The 17,989-nt window shown below is 39.7% G+C and overlaps 1 protein-coding gene across 4 annotated transcripts in view; it reads right to left on the reverse strand.

Annotated features, from left to right (window-relative positions):
* The window catches only part of ncln (nicalin), a 131,455-nt gene extending 115,222 nt beyond the window's left edge, over window positions 1-16,233 (reverse strand). For 2 of the 4 annotated variants that reach the window (XM_030132092.1, XM_030132093.1), the window contains exons 1-2: window positions 15,918-16,232; window positions 13,088-13,278 (exon numbers count right to left, since the gene is read on the reverse strand). In XM_030132092.1, coding sequence (XP_029987952.1) covers window positions 13,088-13,278; window positions 15,918-16,092 — 366 coding nt within the window. In that variant the 5' untranslated portion in view covers window positions 16,093-16,232. Of the gene's footprint in view, window positions 1-13,087; window positions 13,279-15,917 lie in introns of all 4 variants that reach the window. The other 2 variants (XM_030132094.1, XM_030132091.1) reach the window with 2 other exon arrangements.
* Between the last annotated feature and the right edge of the window lie 1,756 nt (window positions 16,234-17,989).

Raw genomic sequence — 17,989 nt, forward strand, 5'->3', positions numbered from 1 at the left:
GTGTAAATTTGTCTTTGTCTTCCTTTAAAAATTTACCACATTGTCAAATTATTTTCATCCATTCCTCATTCCCAAAGATAACCCCAATGTCTTTTTCCCATAAAGCCTTCAGACGATTCAGATCAGAACTGAGTGCGTAATTCATTCGTCTATAAAATATTGAGGCTCTGTGATGGTGTGGTGGTAAAACCAAATACTCCAATATACGGTTATCTTCAGTTTGCCGATGTAGTGACATGATACAGTTCCTTATCTGAAGATATTTCAAGAAATGTTCCTTTCCTTTTAGTTCATATTTACTCAGTAGATCATTATAAGACAAACATTATACAAATTGTCCAGTGTACATATTCCATGGTTGTGCCAACTCTTCCAATAGATTGGACTTTTACCAATACGAATTATAGGATTTTGCCACAAGGACGAATATAGTTGTTTATAATGAGATAATTTAAGCATTTTGTGCATCTTCATCCAAACTTCCTTTGAATGCAACATAATAGGGTTGGAAATTCTACCTTAACTTTGAGAGAGGAGCTCTGTGGGTGTGAAAGGGAAAGATAAAGATTTTTCTATAATGGCCCAATCTAAATGATATTGGCCAGTCCAATGTAAGGACAGTTTCACCATCTCAAAGGAGATATAATACAATCTTGGGTCAGGTAAGCCCAGTCCACCCTTGTCCCTGGGTAAACATAGTTTGGTTAGCTTGATCCTGGGCCTTTTCCCTTCCCAGAGAAACTCCTTAACTAGTGCGTCATATTGATTAAAAATGGAAGGGGGCACTGTTACTGGCAGCATCATAAGAGGATAATTGAACTGTGGTGAAACCACCATTTTAATTACATTTACTCTTCCCCACAATGTCAACCTTATTTTATTCCACTTGTCCAAATTAATTTTTATTTTTTGTAAGACTGGAACAAAGTTTAAATTTGGCGTTTCTTCCACCTCCCTACATATTTTAATTCCTAAATACTTCATTCCCTTTGGTATCCACTTAACACCAAATTTTGTCATTATATCTTAACCACTAATAGCAGATATTGGCATTGCTTCCGATTTTGTCCAGTTAATTTTATATCCTGATACATCTGAGTAGGATTGTATTGTATCCATCAAGTGGGGCATTGAATGACTTGGGTCTTTCAAGAGGACCAGTATGTCATCTGCATAAAGCAGCAGTTTGTGTTGTTTATCACCTCCCTCTATACCCCTTATATCTGCATTTCCTCTTATGTTGACTGCCAGTGGTTCCAAAAAAAATACTGAACAACAAGGGTGAGAGAGGACACCCTTGTCTTGTAGCTCTTTTCAGACTAAAGGAGGGCGATATAACACCATTAGTTATAACCGATGCCTTAGGATTATTATAAGATTTTTACCCATGTAATAAATGCAGACGAAAACCCAAAATTTGACAAGGTTGCAAATAAGAAGTCCCACTGGACCCGGTCAAAGGCCTTCTCTGCATCAAGGGAGAGGGCAACAATAGGACTATTTTTCTCTTCAGACTTATTAGGTGTAGTAGTCTTCTCATTATCTGTTGATGATCTATTTTTCATAAAGCCTACTTGATCTGTATGAATAATACCTGGCAAAACTCCCTCTAAACGAGTTGCTAAAATTTTGGTTAGGATTTTACAGTCTACATTGAGTAAACTTATAGGCCAATAATTTGAGGGCTGTAATGGATCCCTCTCCTTTTTTGGGAGGACTGTTATTAAAGCCTCATCGAAGGTTGGTGGAAGAGACTGTAAAACAAATGCTTCATTGTGTACTTCTTCTAAAACTGGGGCTAGGATATCTATGAACAACTTATAATATTCTATAGGGAACCCATCTAACCCAGGAGATTTCCCGTTCTTCATGCCTAATATAGATTTTTGTATTTCTGTTTCTGTCACAGGGCCATCTAACAGTTTTACCTGATCAAAAGACAGCTTAGGCAGGTCCATATTAGTAAAGAAGTCAGTTAATGCTTTAAGATCGGGGTATATATCAGGAGTATAAAGTACCTCATAATATTTTTGTAACACCTCAATTTGTTTAGTGTCAGTCACTGTTATATTCCCTTTTCTAATGGCTGGTATCAGTTTACAGGAGTTAACTGCTTTAACTGATTGGCCAGCAGCTTGCCTGTTTTTTCCCCTTCCTCATAAAAGGATGTCCCCAACCTGAAATGAAAAATTTTCTGTTATCATGGTTGGGGTTTCAGTAGCAGTCAGAATTATTCTTAAGCACCGGAAAACACCTAAAGCCCCACAGTTTAAAGAATGGGTCAACAGGCTGATAAAGACTGCTTCATATGAATGTACAGTACAGGCCAAAAGTTTGGACACACCTTCTCATTCTTCGCATTTTCTTTATTTTCATGACTATTTACATTGTAGATTCTCACTGAAGGCATCAAAACTATGAATGAACACATGTGGAATTATGTACTTAACAAAAAAGTGTGAAATAACTGAAAACATCTCTTATATTCTAGTTTCTTCAAAGTAGCCACCCTTAGCTCTGATGACTGCCTTGCACACCCTTGGCATTCTCTTGATGAGCATCAAGAGGTAGTCACCTGAAATGGTTTTCACTTCATAGCTGTGCCTTGTCAGGGTTACTTAGTGGAATTTCTTGCCTTATTGATGGGGTTGGGACCATCAGTTGTGTTGTGCAGAAGTCAGGTTGATGCACAGCTGACAGCCCTATTGGACAACTGTTAGAATGCATATTATGGCGAGAACCAATCAGCTAAGTAAAGACAAACGAGTGGCCATCATTACTTTAAGAAATGAAGGTCAGTCAGTCTAGAAAATTTCAAAAACTTTGAATGTGTCCCCAAGTGCAGTCGCAAAAACCATCAAGCGCTACAACAAAACTGGCTCACATGAGGACCGCCCCAGGAAAGGAAGACCAAGAGTCACCTCTGATGCTGAAGATAAGTTCATCTGAGTCACCAGCCTCAGAAATCGCAAATTAACAGCAGCTCAGATTAGAGACCAGATGAATACCACACAGAGCTCTAGCAGCAGACATCTCTACAACAACTGTTAAGAGGAGACTGCGTGAATCAGGCCTTCATGGTCAAATAGCTGCTAGGAAACCACTGCTCAGGAGAGGCAACAAACAGAAGAGATTTATTTGGGCCAAGAAACCCAAGGAATGGACATTAGACCAGTGGAAATCTGTGCTTTGGTCTGATGAGTCCAAATTTGAGATCTTTGGATCCAACCGCCGTGTCTTTGTGCGACGCAGAAAAGGTGAACGGATGGATGCTACATGCCTGGTTCCCACCGTGAAGCATGGAGGGGGAGGTGTGATGGTGTGGGGGTGCTTTGCTGGTGACGCTGTTGGGGATTTATTCAAGATTGAAGGCAACCTGAATCAGCATGGCTACCACAGCATCCTGAAGTGACATGCCATTCCATCCGGTTTGCATTTAGTTGGACCATCATTTATGTTTCAACAGGACAATGACCCCAAACACACCTCCAGGCTGTGTGAGGGATATTTGACCAAGAAGGAGAGTGATGGAGTGCTGCGCCAGATGACCTGGCCTCCACAGTCACCGGACCTGAACCCAATCGAGATGGTTTGGGGTGAGCTGGACCGCAGAGTGAAGGCAAAAGGGCCAACAAGTGCTAAGCATCTCTGGGAACTTCTTCAAGACTGTTAGGAAACCATTTCAGGTGACTACCTCTTGAAGCTCATCAAGAGAATGCCAAGAGTGTGCAAAACAGTCATCAGAGCTAAGGGTGGCTACTTTGAAGAAACTAGAATATAAGAGATGTTTTCAGCTATTTCACACTTTTTTGTTAAGTACATAATTCCACATGTGTTCATTCATAGTTTTGATGCCTTCAGTGAGAATCTACAATGTAAATAGTCATGAAAATAAAGAAAATGCAAAGAATGAGAAGGTGTGTCCAAACTTTTGGCCTGTACTGTATGCTTCATAAGGTCAATAACAGGGATGGAACCACAGCACTAGTTTGGGAGTCATTCTGGTCTTATATAACTATGACTGACAGTCAACAGGATGATAGTTGAACAACCTCCCTCATGTAATGAATGAATGAATTAATTAATTAATTATCCATTTTCCTTTTTACTTTAATTTTCTTTTTTTTTCTTGAAACCTTCCATGCTTTGTAGTTTGTTTGTTTTTTTTTTATACTTTTCATGTATGTACAGAAGTCCTCAATGTTATTATTAAGCAACACTGCATGAATGTCATGATTCAAGTGAAAACTCTAATAAAAACTTGAATTATAAAAAAAAGAAGAAGCCCTGCCCCAGTAAGATGGCTCTTCACAACTTGCATGAATCTTATAAAGAGACAAAGTGTGTACAGAGGTCACATACAACATAGTATTGATGAATATAAGAATATAGAAGGAAAGGAATTACTAGTATAAACCCACAAACACACATCTGATAAGGCGGAGATGCATATCCAGGCACTTGAAAACCAAATCCAAAGCATGTCCGAGCCTATCGACAACCTCGAGAACAGAGGTAAGAGGAAAAATGTGCGGGTTATTGACTTACCAGAAGACACTGAGGGCAGCAATCTGACACAATTCTTTGAAAGCTCGATACCCAACCTGCTCGGGCTGGAGACGAAAACTGGCCGCATGAAGATTAAAAGAGCTCACCGCACACTCACTCCAAAGCCAGGGCTGAACCAACGACCCTGACCCGTCCTAATTCGTTTCCACAACTTCACTAATAAGCAGAGGGTGTTGGACGCCGCTTGACACATTGGGACTGTGAAGTACCAGGATTCGAAAATCATGTTTTTCCAGGATCTGTCAGCCGCCTTTCGCAGGCGGAAAGTGTTTGATGATGTGAAGAAACGCCTGCGAGACATCGGGGCTAAATACACTGAACAAAAATATAAATGCACGACTTTTGTTTTTGCTCCCATTTTTCATGAGCTGAACGCAAAGATCTAAAACTTTTTCTATGTACACAAAAGGCCTATTTCTCTCAAATATTGTTCATAAATTTGTCTAAATCTGTGTTAGTGAGCACTTCTCCTTTGTCCTTTGCTGAGATAATCCATCCACTTCACAGGTGTGGCATATCAAGATGCTGATTAGACAGCATGATTATTGCACAGGTGTGACTTAGGCTGGCCACAATAAAAGGCCACTCTAAAATGTGCACTTTTACTGTATTGGGTGGTCCAGGGGGGTCAGAAAACCAGTCAATATTTGGTGTGACCACCATTTTCCTCGCACAGTCTTCTTCATGAAGTCTCTGAAACACCTTTGGAGATGGCTTATGCAGAGAAATGAACATTCAATTCACAGGCAAAAGCTCTGGTGGAGATTCCTGAAGTCAGCATGCCAACTGCATATTCCCTCAAAACTTGTGACATCTCTGGTATTGTGCTGTGTGATAAAACTGCACATTTTAGAGTGGCTTTTTATTGTGGCCAGCCTAAGGCACACCTGTGCAAAAATCATGCTGTCTAATCAGCATCTTGATATGCCACACCTGTGAGGTGGATGGATTATCTCAGCAAAGAAGAAGTGTTCACTAACACAAATTTAGACAGATTTGTGAGCAATATTTGTGAGAAATAAACCTTGTGTGTACACAGAAAAAGTTTTAGATCTTTCAGTTCAGCTCATGAAAAATGGGAGCAAAAACAAAAGTCGTGCATTTATATTTTTGTTCAGTGTATATGATGCTAAATACTTGATGCTCTACCCGGCCATGTTGAAAGTTATCCACAATGGAGAAGCCCAGAATTTTGAGTCCCCCGCTAAAGCCATGACTTTTATTGATGCTCTTCAATGAACTTCATGCGAGTCACAAGCCATTTCATTTGTTTGTGGGCAGAATTTTTTTTTTTCTCTTACTTGGACAACGGTTCATAAAACTAAGTTCGAACTACTTCTAAAGTTCTAATTCTACTACTAGTTCTACTACTTCTAAACTTCTTGATCTACAAGTTTACGTTTATAGTGATTTGGCTGACTTATAATATGATGTGTAACTTAAACTAATAACAGATTATTTGGGGGGGTTTTGAGGAGAGAAAACACTGTTTTTGGTTTGCTCATTCTAGTTAAAGGGTAGATCTTACTGTCATTCTAATGGTGTTATTTGAGTTCAGAGCTACAAGAGAAGTTAGTTAGGTTAGTGCTCGGCTGTAAAAAAGGTGATGGTAATCCCCTGGTTACCATGTGGGGAATGTTCCTCTGATAGTGCTGTTGGCACATTTGTTAGTTATAATGTGTGTTGTGTGTTTGTTTTTTATCAGCTGGGCTGTGGTCAGGTAAATAATCATTATAGAGGTTTCAGTACATTTGGGAGCTTTATTATTATTAGCAAACAATGTTATGACTGTTGATACATTGAAACTGTGCACCTGAAATATTAAGGGATGTCACTCACCCATTAAAAGAAAAAAAATATTAGTATATTTAAAGAAGGAAAAGATTGATATTGCTATGTTACAAGAAACACACTTGAGGAGCAGTTAAAGCTGCAGCAAGGTGGCTTTGATCAAGTCTACTTCTCATCTTTTACCAGTAAAAGTAGAGAGGTGGCAATACTCATCAGGAAAAACTTACCTGTTAAAGTATCAAAGTGTATTAAAGATAAACATGGGCGGTTTGTACTTATTTTAGCATCCTTACATGGAGAAGCCTTTGCTCTCTTAAATGTTTACTTTCCTCCATGCCACCCTCTAAATTTTCTGTCAGGGCCATTTGCAAAGTTACCTGGCCTTGCAGTGGAAAGTACTATTGTAGGAGGTGACTAATTGTCCTATGAACCCTTTGATGGATAGGTTTCCTTTAGGTGCTTTATCCTTATCAAAACATTCAAAGCAAATTACTGGTCTTTGTGAGGACTCTGGATATGTGGACATTTGGAGAACACTTCATCCTGCAGATAAAGAATTCACCTTTTCTTCTATCCCTCATAGTTGCTACACAAGAATTGACTACTTTTTTGCCCCAAAAGAACTTGTAGAAGTGGTTGTCTCCTGTTCAATTGGAAACATTATAATATCAGACCACGCAGCAATGTATATGGATATAACATTTAAAAAAACTCTCCAAAAAACCCATTAGCTGGAGAATGGACACTTCAATCTTAAAAGATCACAAATTCATATCTTATTTCACCACAGAATTTAGGTTATTTCTCTCCATTAACTCCCCTTCCTCTACTAATTCATCTCTGCTTTGGGAGACCTCTAAGGCCTATGCTAGAGACTTAATTATATCTTATACTGCTTGCAAAAGACATAAAAATATGGAACAAGTCTTGCTGGAAAAAAGACTTAGTATATCAGAGAAAGAATATGTCAAGAAACCTACAGTGACAAAGTTGAAGGAAATTATAGTTATTCGCGCTACTTTAGACTCCTTGCTAACAAAGAAGGCAAGAGAAAAATTAGGATATGCAAAACAAAGATTATTTGAACATGGGGACAAACCAGAAGATATTTATCTAACTTAGCAAAAAAACGGACCTCTCAAATAATTGAGTCAATTTTAGATGAGTCAGGGACTTGCTCTTCCGATTCTAAACTAATTAATGACACTTTTAGAAATTTTTACACGAGACAGTCCGAACAAACAAGTAATACCAAAACACTAATGGAAGCCTTTTTCTCTGAGCTTGATCTCCCAATTATATCACAGGATAAGAAATCTAAATTAAATGCCCCAATTTCTGTAACTGAATTGCGTGAGGCTATTCAGCTCTTTCAGAAAGGCAAAGCACCAGGCAGCGATGGTCTTGGAACTGAGTTCTATAAAGAATTTCAAGATCTTTTGTTAGTACCTATGATGAATATGTTCAATCATTCTTTTGAATGTGGCTCTCTTTCCAACCATCATTAAGGGACGCCAATATCTCCTTGATCCTTAAAAAAGGGAAATGCCCCAATGATTGTTCTTCTTATAGGCTCATATCACTGTTGAATGTTGATTTAAAAATTCTTTCTAAAGTCTTAGCAACGCGTTTACAGGACCTGTTACTACTCTTTATAAAGGAGGACCAAACTGGCTTCATTAAGGGCCGTAATTCTTGTAAAAGATTGCTAAATATTATTCAGCTAACTAAACACCAATCAATAGACAGTCTTGTGATTTCTTTAGATGGTGAAAAAGCTTCTGACCGTGTCGAGTGCTCTTATTTGTTTTTTACGCTTGAGCAGTTCGGCTTAGGTCATGATTTTGTTAAGTGGGTAAAGGTGCTGTACTACCAGCCAGTGGCTGCAGTCATAACAAATGGACTTAGGTCAGCAAATTTTGAGGTCCGGAGGGGCAGCAGGCAGGGTTGCCCTTTATCACCGCTACTGTTTGCAGTGGCGATTGAACCTTTAGCAGAAGCTATTAGGCAAGACCCTTCGATAGCAGGAGTGAATGTGGGCGAAAAATCACATAAAATCACATTATATGCAAATGATGTGTTATTGTTTATGCTAAACCCCTCAATATCAGTCCTTCATGTAATTCAGATTATTGCTCCGTTTGGTGCCTTTTCTGGATACAAAGTTAATTTTTCTAAATCAGAGGCAATGCCCTTGGGAAATTTACGTCAACAGCCAGATAGCCCTGATCCCTTCCCATTCAAATGGTCCCCTGCAGGCTTCATATACTTAGGCATATACATTACACCTAAATTTAGTCAGATGTTTCAATCCAACTTTTATCCCTTACTTGATAGAATTAAGCAAGATCTGAAGAGATGGAACAATCTTCCTGTATCATGGATGAGCAGAATTTCACTTCTACAAATTAATATCCTCCCACGCTTACTCTATCCAATTCAAATGATTCCAGTTTTATTCAACCATAAAATACTGAAGAAACTTAACAGTTGGTTTAGTTGTTTTATATGGTATAAACTAGGGCTGCATGATTTTGGCAAAAAAAAAAATCCCGATTTTCTCCACTAAAAACTCGATTTTCGATTTTGATTTTGGGGTAAAACTACAAAAGACAACAGAAGTCAGCATGTCATTTTCGTGAGCAGCCCACAATGCAAGGCACTGCTCTGACCTCAAATATGTGATGGTATCATGTGATGAACCCACATAAGTTTATTTTTTCTTAATTAAATCTTTATTGAATGAAGTAGAGTATGCAAACAATGTATACAACAAGAAAATAACATAAGTTTGCCAGGGGGAATACACTATACTACAATGTCCAAATCAGTGCAAATACTTATGTTTTTTATAGCCTTTTTGTTTCCAGATTTATCTAACAGCTTTAAATAAAGTTCAACATCTTTCAAAAAATAAATAATATTTGGTTTTGTGTTACAGAACTTTCATTTGTGAATGAAAAATTTAGCAAGTAAGAGGACTAAATTAATTATTTAAAAAAAATAAAAAATAAAAAAATATTTATTTATGTATTTATTTGTTTCTCTCTCTTTTCTGGGTATCTGGGCCCACAGAAGTGATACCAATGTAAGTCAGTGACAGGCATCAGTCGTTCGTGCATGTGTGTGTGTGTGTGTGTGTGTGTGTGTGCATGCGTGGACCACGGAATATGAGTGATCCCCATGTGGTTCTGTTTAAACTGGGGGATCCGTGCGTAGAACACACCGACCCTGGACACGCTGGAGGGATTCTATCCCTGGAGCTGGTGGATGTGTGTGGGCACAGGGCTGTCTGGGCTCCTCTGCTGAGGCTGATGACCCCGAGACCCGGACCCGGTTCGGAAGAAGACAGTACGGTATGGATCCGGGATAACGTAAGATGAGTGATCCGCAAGCAGTTATATTTCAGTTGCGGGATCAGTGCGTGAAGCCATGGCTTACATTGCTATAAGTACTGCGGACTCATTAACACATTTAAAGTCCGGTCATTACACGGACTTCTGTGACAGACTGCTGTCACTGATAGAGCCTACGGGAGCCTGCAAGCACGCGGCCTGGAGGCACGAGAGAGAGGAAATCGATTTTACAATTTCCCTTTTTTTAAAAATCATCCTAATTAAAAAATCAGATTTCGATTTAAAATCGATTTATCGTGCAGCCCTAGTATAAACAAAGACCACAGATTAGGATGTCAGTGCTACAATTACCAAGTGGTATGGATGGGCTGGATCTCCCAGACATTAGAAATATTAATTGAGTGCTCATTTAAGATACATGGCTGATTGGATTAAAGATGATTCTTCTTCAATTTGGCTCGACATTGAGAAGTCCCTATCTAACTGTCCTCTTAAAAATCTACTTTTCATTGGTAAACTGAAGTGCATCAAGAAGCTCTGCAATAACCCAATTTTAATTAATACTGTTAGGGCATGGAGGATTACACAGCGCATGAAAGGTAGATCAGGGCTTACATCAATCTTCACTCTGATTGCCAACAACCCCAATTTTCTCCTAGGGATTCTGGACACAGCTTTCAGGGGCTGGTCAGCTAAAGGACTTTCCTCTTTGGGTGACCTTTTTGATGGCTCTATTCTTGTGTCATTCAACCAAGATATGGAGAAATACAGCATATTGAGAAATTATCTTTTTCGATATTTTCAGGTCAGAGATTATATCATGAAAGATACCTTACTGCCTACTGATACAAAAGTCACACAACTAGAGAAACTAGTGTTTCTCTCTCAAGGAGTAGCGTTTTTACCTTATTGCCTGCCACACCCCAGGGCAGAATCTGTCTATTGTTACCAGGTATGCAGGAATGGATAACATTAACAACTTAACCTCTATAAAGTTAATATTAACACACACAAAAGGGGAACTTTAAAGGAAAAATAGTAAACCTTCAAATGCTTCACCATCCATCCATCTTCCGCTTTATCCGGGGCTGGGTCGCAGTCTAAGGGGTAACAGTCTAAGCAGGGATGCCCAGACTTCCCTCTCCCCAGACTCCTCCTCCAGCTCTTCCAGGGAGACCCCGAGGCGTTCCCAGGCCAGCCGAGAGACATAGTCTCTTCAACGTGTCCTGGGTCTTCCCCGAGGTCTCCTCCCGGTGGGACATGCCCAGAACACCTCCCCAGGGAGGCGTCCAGGAGGCATCCGAAACAGATGCCACCTCAGCTGGCCCCTCTCGGCGCAGAGGAGCAGCGGCTCAACTCTGAGCTCCTCCCTGGTGACTGAGCTCCTCACCCTATCCCTAAGGGTGCGCCCAGCCACCCTGCGGAGGAAACTCATTTCGACTGCTTGTATCCAGGATCTTGTCCTTTTGGTCGTGACCCAAAGCTCATGACCATAGGTGAGGGTAGGAACGTAGATTGACCGGTAAATCGAGAGCTTCGTCTCTCAGCTCAGCTCCTTCTTCACCACGACAGACCGGTACAGCGACTGCATCACTGCACACGCTGCACCGATCCGTCTGTCAATCTCACGCTCCATCCTTCCCTAACTCGTGAACAAGACCCCAAGACACTTAAACTCCTCCACTTGGGACAAAGCCTCCCCACCGACCCGGAGAGGGCAAACCACCTATTGTTTGTTTGTTTCACAAATATACAAAACAAAACTCTGAATGAAAACACCCAATAAAGCTCTCCAGAGACCGTCATAAATTTAAAGCATCTCAGAATTAATGCGCATGTCGTGCGTAATGTTAAATGAAAATGATAGTACAACAGACGTAATTACTTGTTTTTAATTTTTATATTTTAAAAATAAATTAAAAGTCCTACTCTGACGAAAAATAAAAATTTGTTCACTTTCAAGTGTCTATCAAGTCATTTAAAGTCCATGAATCCACAGCCGGCGCAAAAGCGAGTCAATCCCGTATCGGCACGAATCCAAAGGAAACCCCGATAAGTCCACCGACAAAAAAAAAAAGAAAGAGAAAATGTGCTTTTATTACTATCCTTTTATTGCCTCGTTTTTTGTCTTTTGTCTTTTAATCATATTAACAATGAATCAACCTATAGATATGACAGCAAGCTCACACATATCATACCCATTTACATACAGGGAATAATTTAATTTGAACTCAAAGAAAACCTTTATCCAATTACCGTCCAGTTTTGACGCAATGAAAAAAAAGGTTCCACTCGGTCCCATAGACTCCCATAGAAGCCAGGCTTCAACGGGGAAATGCATTGACCATAGATCGTATGAGGAAACCGCGCAACAGGAATGTATGAGAAGTGAACAACATCGAGTCTGATTGAGTTGTGATAAAGCTGATTCTGAAGGAACTCGTCTGTGAGATGAACGTGTTTTAACACATGTGTAGTCAATGAAATGTCAACACAACCAAACATATTTAACCATTCAATTTTCGTAATGATAGGGGAAGCCGGGCTTCTCTTGCAGTCTATGAGAAATCGCCACTGGCGGACACCCGCGGCTTATGTGTACAAAATTGATTTTCTTTCTAAAATTAGGGTCTGCGGCTTATATTCAGGTGCGGTCTATAGTCCGGAATTTACGGTATTTACTTTCTCCACAAATTGTTTGAAGCCCCCTCAAAGACATCTTCTGACACTGACAGTGGATTTATATCTGTCCATTTTATTGTTACTTTATCACCCACTATTATTTGTTTCTTTATTACCTCTGCCAAGGAGGTTATGTTTTTGCCAGTTTGTTTGTCTGTCTGTCTGTCTGTTTGTCTGTCTGTTAGTGTGCAACATAACTCAAAAAGTTATGGACAGATTTTGATGAAATTTTCAGGGTTTGTTGGAAATGGGATGAGGAAGAAATGATTAAATTTTGGTGGTGATCCGGGGGGGGGCAGACCAGAAAATTTCATCAAAATCTGTCCATAACTTTTTGAGTTATGTTGCACACTAATGGACAGACAAACAGACAGACAGACAGACAGACAGACAAACAAACCCTGGCAAAAACATAACCTCCTTGGCGTGGGGGGGCCCACGGGGGGGGCCACTGATCAGCCTTGGCGGAGGTCTGCGCTCTCCGAGTGCTTCTAGTCTATTCATATTTTCCACAGGTAGCAAGCAAACTTAAACAATCCTTTCTGTTGGTGCTAATATAAAAAAAAAAGAAACAGGCTCAATATTTAATAGGCAAGTTGTATTTGTTGAGTTCTCCACAAGAGCACTGAGCTGAAACACAACACACAGTGACAGAAAATAAACTGGGAGCCAACAGCCTGTGTGAATACCTGCACTATGTCCTGGGGCATTGCAGACATGTTCTTGGGCAGGATGATGACCACGGCCCCCGCTGACTGCCGCAGGGCTTTCTGGTATTTGTCATAAGAGAAGTCCGCCAGCCGCATGATGACACAGCGACGACTTAGTACCTCTGCCTCCACGGTGCGCGCTTCAGTGTTCAAGATGGCATTTCTGGTTCCTGAAGACATCCAAATACACTACATCACATGTTATATCCTAACATCTGATTAATTAGCAAATACTTGAGTTTGTTCTAAAGAGAGGAAAAGTGAAATTTCTCTGATGCTACCCTATTCAATATTTAAATACCTGTGGTGTCTTATCTCCTATGTGACATTAAACTGAATATATATTAGATTCCGGACAAAACAAGACATTCAAAGACTTCATCATGAGCTTCAGGAAACGGTGAGAAGCAGTTTTCATCATTTAATAAAAACATCCAAATACTCAAGAATATCAAGTACAAAATAATCAACAATAAAAAAATAATCATTAAATGCAGCCCTAGTTTTAAGATCTCAAGGCACTCCCCCCGGTAAGGTCTTTCTTTAGAATTAAATAATTTTTTCTCCTCATTTTAAAGATGACAAGGTGCTAAGCAACTTTAAGAAATCTACATCTGATTGTTTAAAAATCATCCACAATTAAAATATTACGCAACATGTCAATATTTTTTATGCATAAGAAAATTTTAATATGATAAACCACAACAGATACTGGGTGGGTTGGAGGGATTTCACCGATCGTAAACTACAAAATTACAATGCAGCAGCAACATGTCACACAGTAAACATTTGTTCATTCATTATCTGAACCTGCTATATCCTCACTAGGGTCGCTGGAGCCTATCCCAGCTACTTACGGGCGAAGGCGGGGTACACCCTGGACATGTCGCCAGTTCATCGCAGGGCTGACAGAAACAATCAGTCACTCTCATATTCACACCTATGGGCAATTTAGATCAGGTGTGTCAAACTCTGGTCCTCGAGGGCCAGTATCCTGCATGGTTTAGATATTTCCCTCATCCAGAACACCTGGAAGCCATTATATCGTTATCAGCAGGGATGCACCGATTCCGATACCAGTATCGGGCATCGGTTCCGATACTCAGTGTCTGTACTTGTACTCGTAAAAGTAATCCGATACAAGTGCACTGATATCACTTACGGCCGCGTGACATTCACAGTTAAGTACAGCAGGTACGCGGCGGTGGAATAATGTGTGGGGAGTGTGAAGAGTGTGGAGATTTTTCAAAATAAATGATGGTGATAAAAGTAATGCTGACTGCAAGTAACATTACAGACACAGACAGATACAGATGGAGTGTTCTGTCCGTCCTCTGTGAACATTCCATTTGTTTTCCAGGTGCTTGCGGATGCGTACCCAGACAGAGCATACCACCGGGAACCGTGGAGGCAGAGGATCTGTTCAAAGAGCGACTGAGTTAGAGAAAAACTACAGACATATTTATGAAAACTACCCAGGGCTTGGCTGGTTTCCATCCTACTTATAATACTATGGGGGTAAGGAGTGGTGCGGACCGCTGCCAGCGGAAGTGAAAACGAAACTTATCGCTCATTTATCTTTTCCCTACCTCACTTTTAAACCTTACCTGCGAAAACACTGCAACATTAGTATCACATTAGTGTTACCTCTGTCGTCTCCATGTTTGTTATTACTGACTTTCTTCTTCTTAAAAAACACTTTCCTTCATGATATTTGTCCAGTATAGTTAATTAAGAGTGGCACCCCCTGGTGGATTGGCTGACAAATGCTCATTCCAACACAATCAATGTCAGCAGCAGCACTTTGTTACAGTCAGACTACTGACAACAACAATACAGCACATTTACGAAAGGAACTAAGAACTGGAATGGGATTATTAAGTACTTATATCAGTACTCGGTATCGGCAAGTACTCAAATGTAAGTACTTGTACTCTGTCTGGAAAAAAGTGGTATCGGTGTATCCCTAGTTATCAGGCTTCTGCAGAGCATGATGATGAGCTAATCATTAATTGAACCAAGTGTGCTGGAAGAGGGACATATCTAAAACATGCAGGATACCGGCCCTCGAGGACCGGAGTTTGACACCCCTGATTTCGATAAACCGATTAACGCAAGTCTTTGAATGGTGAGAGGAAGCCAGAGTACCCAGAGAGTACCCACGCAGACACGGGGAGATACGCAAACTCCCCACAGAAAGGTGCCACCCCCATCGACTGGTGTTGGAATTGAACCTAGGACCTTCTTGCTGTGAAACATGAGTGCTATCCACCGTGTCGCCCACACGTCTTTAAGAAAAATTACAAAAATGGAAAAATAGAACAGACACTATACATAATTTATAATACAAAAACAGTCCTGGATTAAACAAACCTGGATAATTAAACTGCAAAGTGCAAACTGTAATGTTTGAATATGATGAAGATGCTAACATTTAAGTGATTTTAAGTTTCCCAGACTATGATAAATTCATTTTTGATTGTTTTGTAATTATGATTGTAAATGGGATGTTTAGTTTGGCATTTAATCAAAATCAATTTTCGCATTCTGGTTGGATACTTTGGGAAAGTCTGGGCTGAGGCTGCATGTCAAAGCTGAGCTCAATTAGCAGCTAACTAGCTACCTAATGCTAACCAACTGTTAGCAAGGCTGCTGTCATTGAGACGTAGCTGACAGAAAACTGTTCGCCCGAGAAGTTTTTCAGGTAAACCGTAACAATACTGGCGAATGGACATCAATATAATCACCTAGGTCAGCGTCATAACGCCGCTGTAAAAAAGATGATAAATCAGATGGACCGTAGACCTACCGTAGGGTTGTCCCTGCAGGTCGTACTGCTGCATGCGGTACACCGTGAACTCGTGTGCCGCCTCGGCCGGTAGCGGTGACACTAGGATGAGCACCGCGGGGATAAACACAATGAAGGTTAAAGGAAACGATGATTTAAACATGTTGTCAAATACTTCACTCGCCTCCTCAAACATTGTGGCGATTGTATTGAGAGCACAGCTATGACTTAAAGGAGTGTTTTCAGCTGTTACAGCTCTTAGCAACAGCCAGACCCGGGTAAGCTAGTTAGCGGCACCGAAGTAATCTCGAACAATAATTATATTCAGGCACGTACCCCGACAGCTATACAGGTTTAAAGACGACCATAAAACACATGATATAATTGCCATACACCAAAATGTAGGTAGATCCAAAACAAAATATGTTTCGGGACGTGCACATTTCATCAACACGTCACGTAGATGAAGTAAAATGTTTAACCTATTTCAAATGACTGCCTTCAGGCACATACAAGGACGACTATTAGAGGTAGGCGATTATTTACATTTAGACACTGGGTGACGCTGTACATCACAGAAACCAAATGCATTCATCTGACAGTTTTAGTAATGATATTTTGCAGGCAGTAATGTTTATAGCATTGCATTTTTATGTTATTTACATTGAATCTTAAAGAATACATAATACAAACTAAAGTTCATTTTATTTTTTAAACTTTATTTAACCTTTATTTAACCAGGTAAGTTAGTTGCGAACGGATTCTCGTTTACAATAACGACCTGGCCAAGATGCAGCATACAAACAGAATAAATAGCAGCACAGGTTACATGTACAATAAACAGCAGAACAGATTATAAATACAACAAACAAACAGGATGGACAGCAGAACCAATCACATTTGCAATAAATCACACAATGGCATATAACAAACAGAAAGGCTAAAAACAGGTCCTCTGTGTAAAGCAATGTAAAAAGTCTCAAATACAACCATGTACAGTATTGAAATGCAATGTACATGAGAAAACACAGTAATATTCAGCCAAAAAACATGCAGTAGTAAAAGGGAGATACTGTTTATTTACTTTTACTTAAGACAAGTTATTAATATAGGTATTTTACTTGTAGCTTCATATTTTTTATTTTCATGTAAGTGTTATTATAGTATTATTATAAAGGATGTGAATACTTCTTCGTCACTTATCTTTTTGTTTTTTTGTTTTTTCATTTGTCATTGTCATCCTAGAAATGACACCATTGCAGTTTGGGCTGCAGGTACAACATTCAGAAAATAAATAACACATACAGTACTGTATCATTTTATTGTATATATGTGATATTATCTATTTTAAAATTTTTCTCAATGGCCATGTACACACAACTGAAATTTCAAGATAGTAGACCTAGAAACTTGAATTTTTTTTTTTTTTTTTTTTTTTTTTTCCCTCTGAAATCAGTATGTCTGCATGTATGACAGCCATTCCATTCCTGTGTCTGTTGAAAACACAAGCACACCTCATTCTACTTAATAAACACCTGATCTATGTCTTATTTAAGAAGAAGTAGAAAAACCACTATTGTGGCCATCACTATCTTCTTACAATAGGCAAAAACAGTGCTATTAGTACTGCAAAAATAACTGGAATCAAAAAATAACTATTGAAAACTACTCAGCTTCTGCTTTGACAATGTTCCGAAACTCTGAGGACTGGTTTTTCTATCAGGACAATGCTCCTTGCCTCAGCTTGGTCAATAAAGGTGTGGATGACGGACCACCAGATGAAGACCCTGTCATGGCCAGCCCAATCTCCCGACCTGAACCCACTTTGAAAACTTCTGGAGGAAGGTGGATGGTCACAAACCATCAAACATTGCTGAGCTTCTTGAATTTCTATGCCAGGCGCTGCATAGAGTCATCCAGCAGCAATGGTGGAGAGCCAAGACACATGAAAGCTGTCATTGAAGATCAGGGTTATTCCACCAAATACTGATGTCAGAACTTTTCTCAAGTTACAACATTAGTTTTGTGTTGTTTAGAAATCAGTATAAACTGGTTTTCTTTGCATTATTTGAGGTCAGAAAACACCTGCATTT

Source organism: Sphaeramia orbicularis, chromosome 4, assembly GCF_902148855.1.
Source record: "Sphaeramia orbicularis chromosome 4, fSphaOr1.1, whole genome shotgun sequence".
NCBI classification, from domain to species: Eukaryota; Metazoa; Chordata; class Actinopteri; order Kurtiformes; family Apogonidae; genus Sphaeramia; species Sphaeramia orbicularis.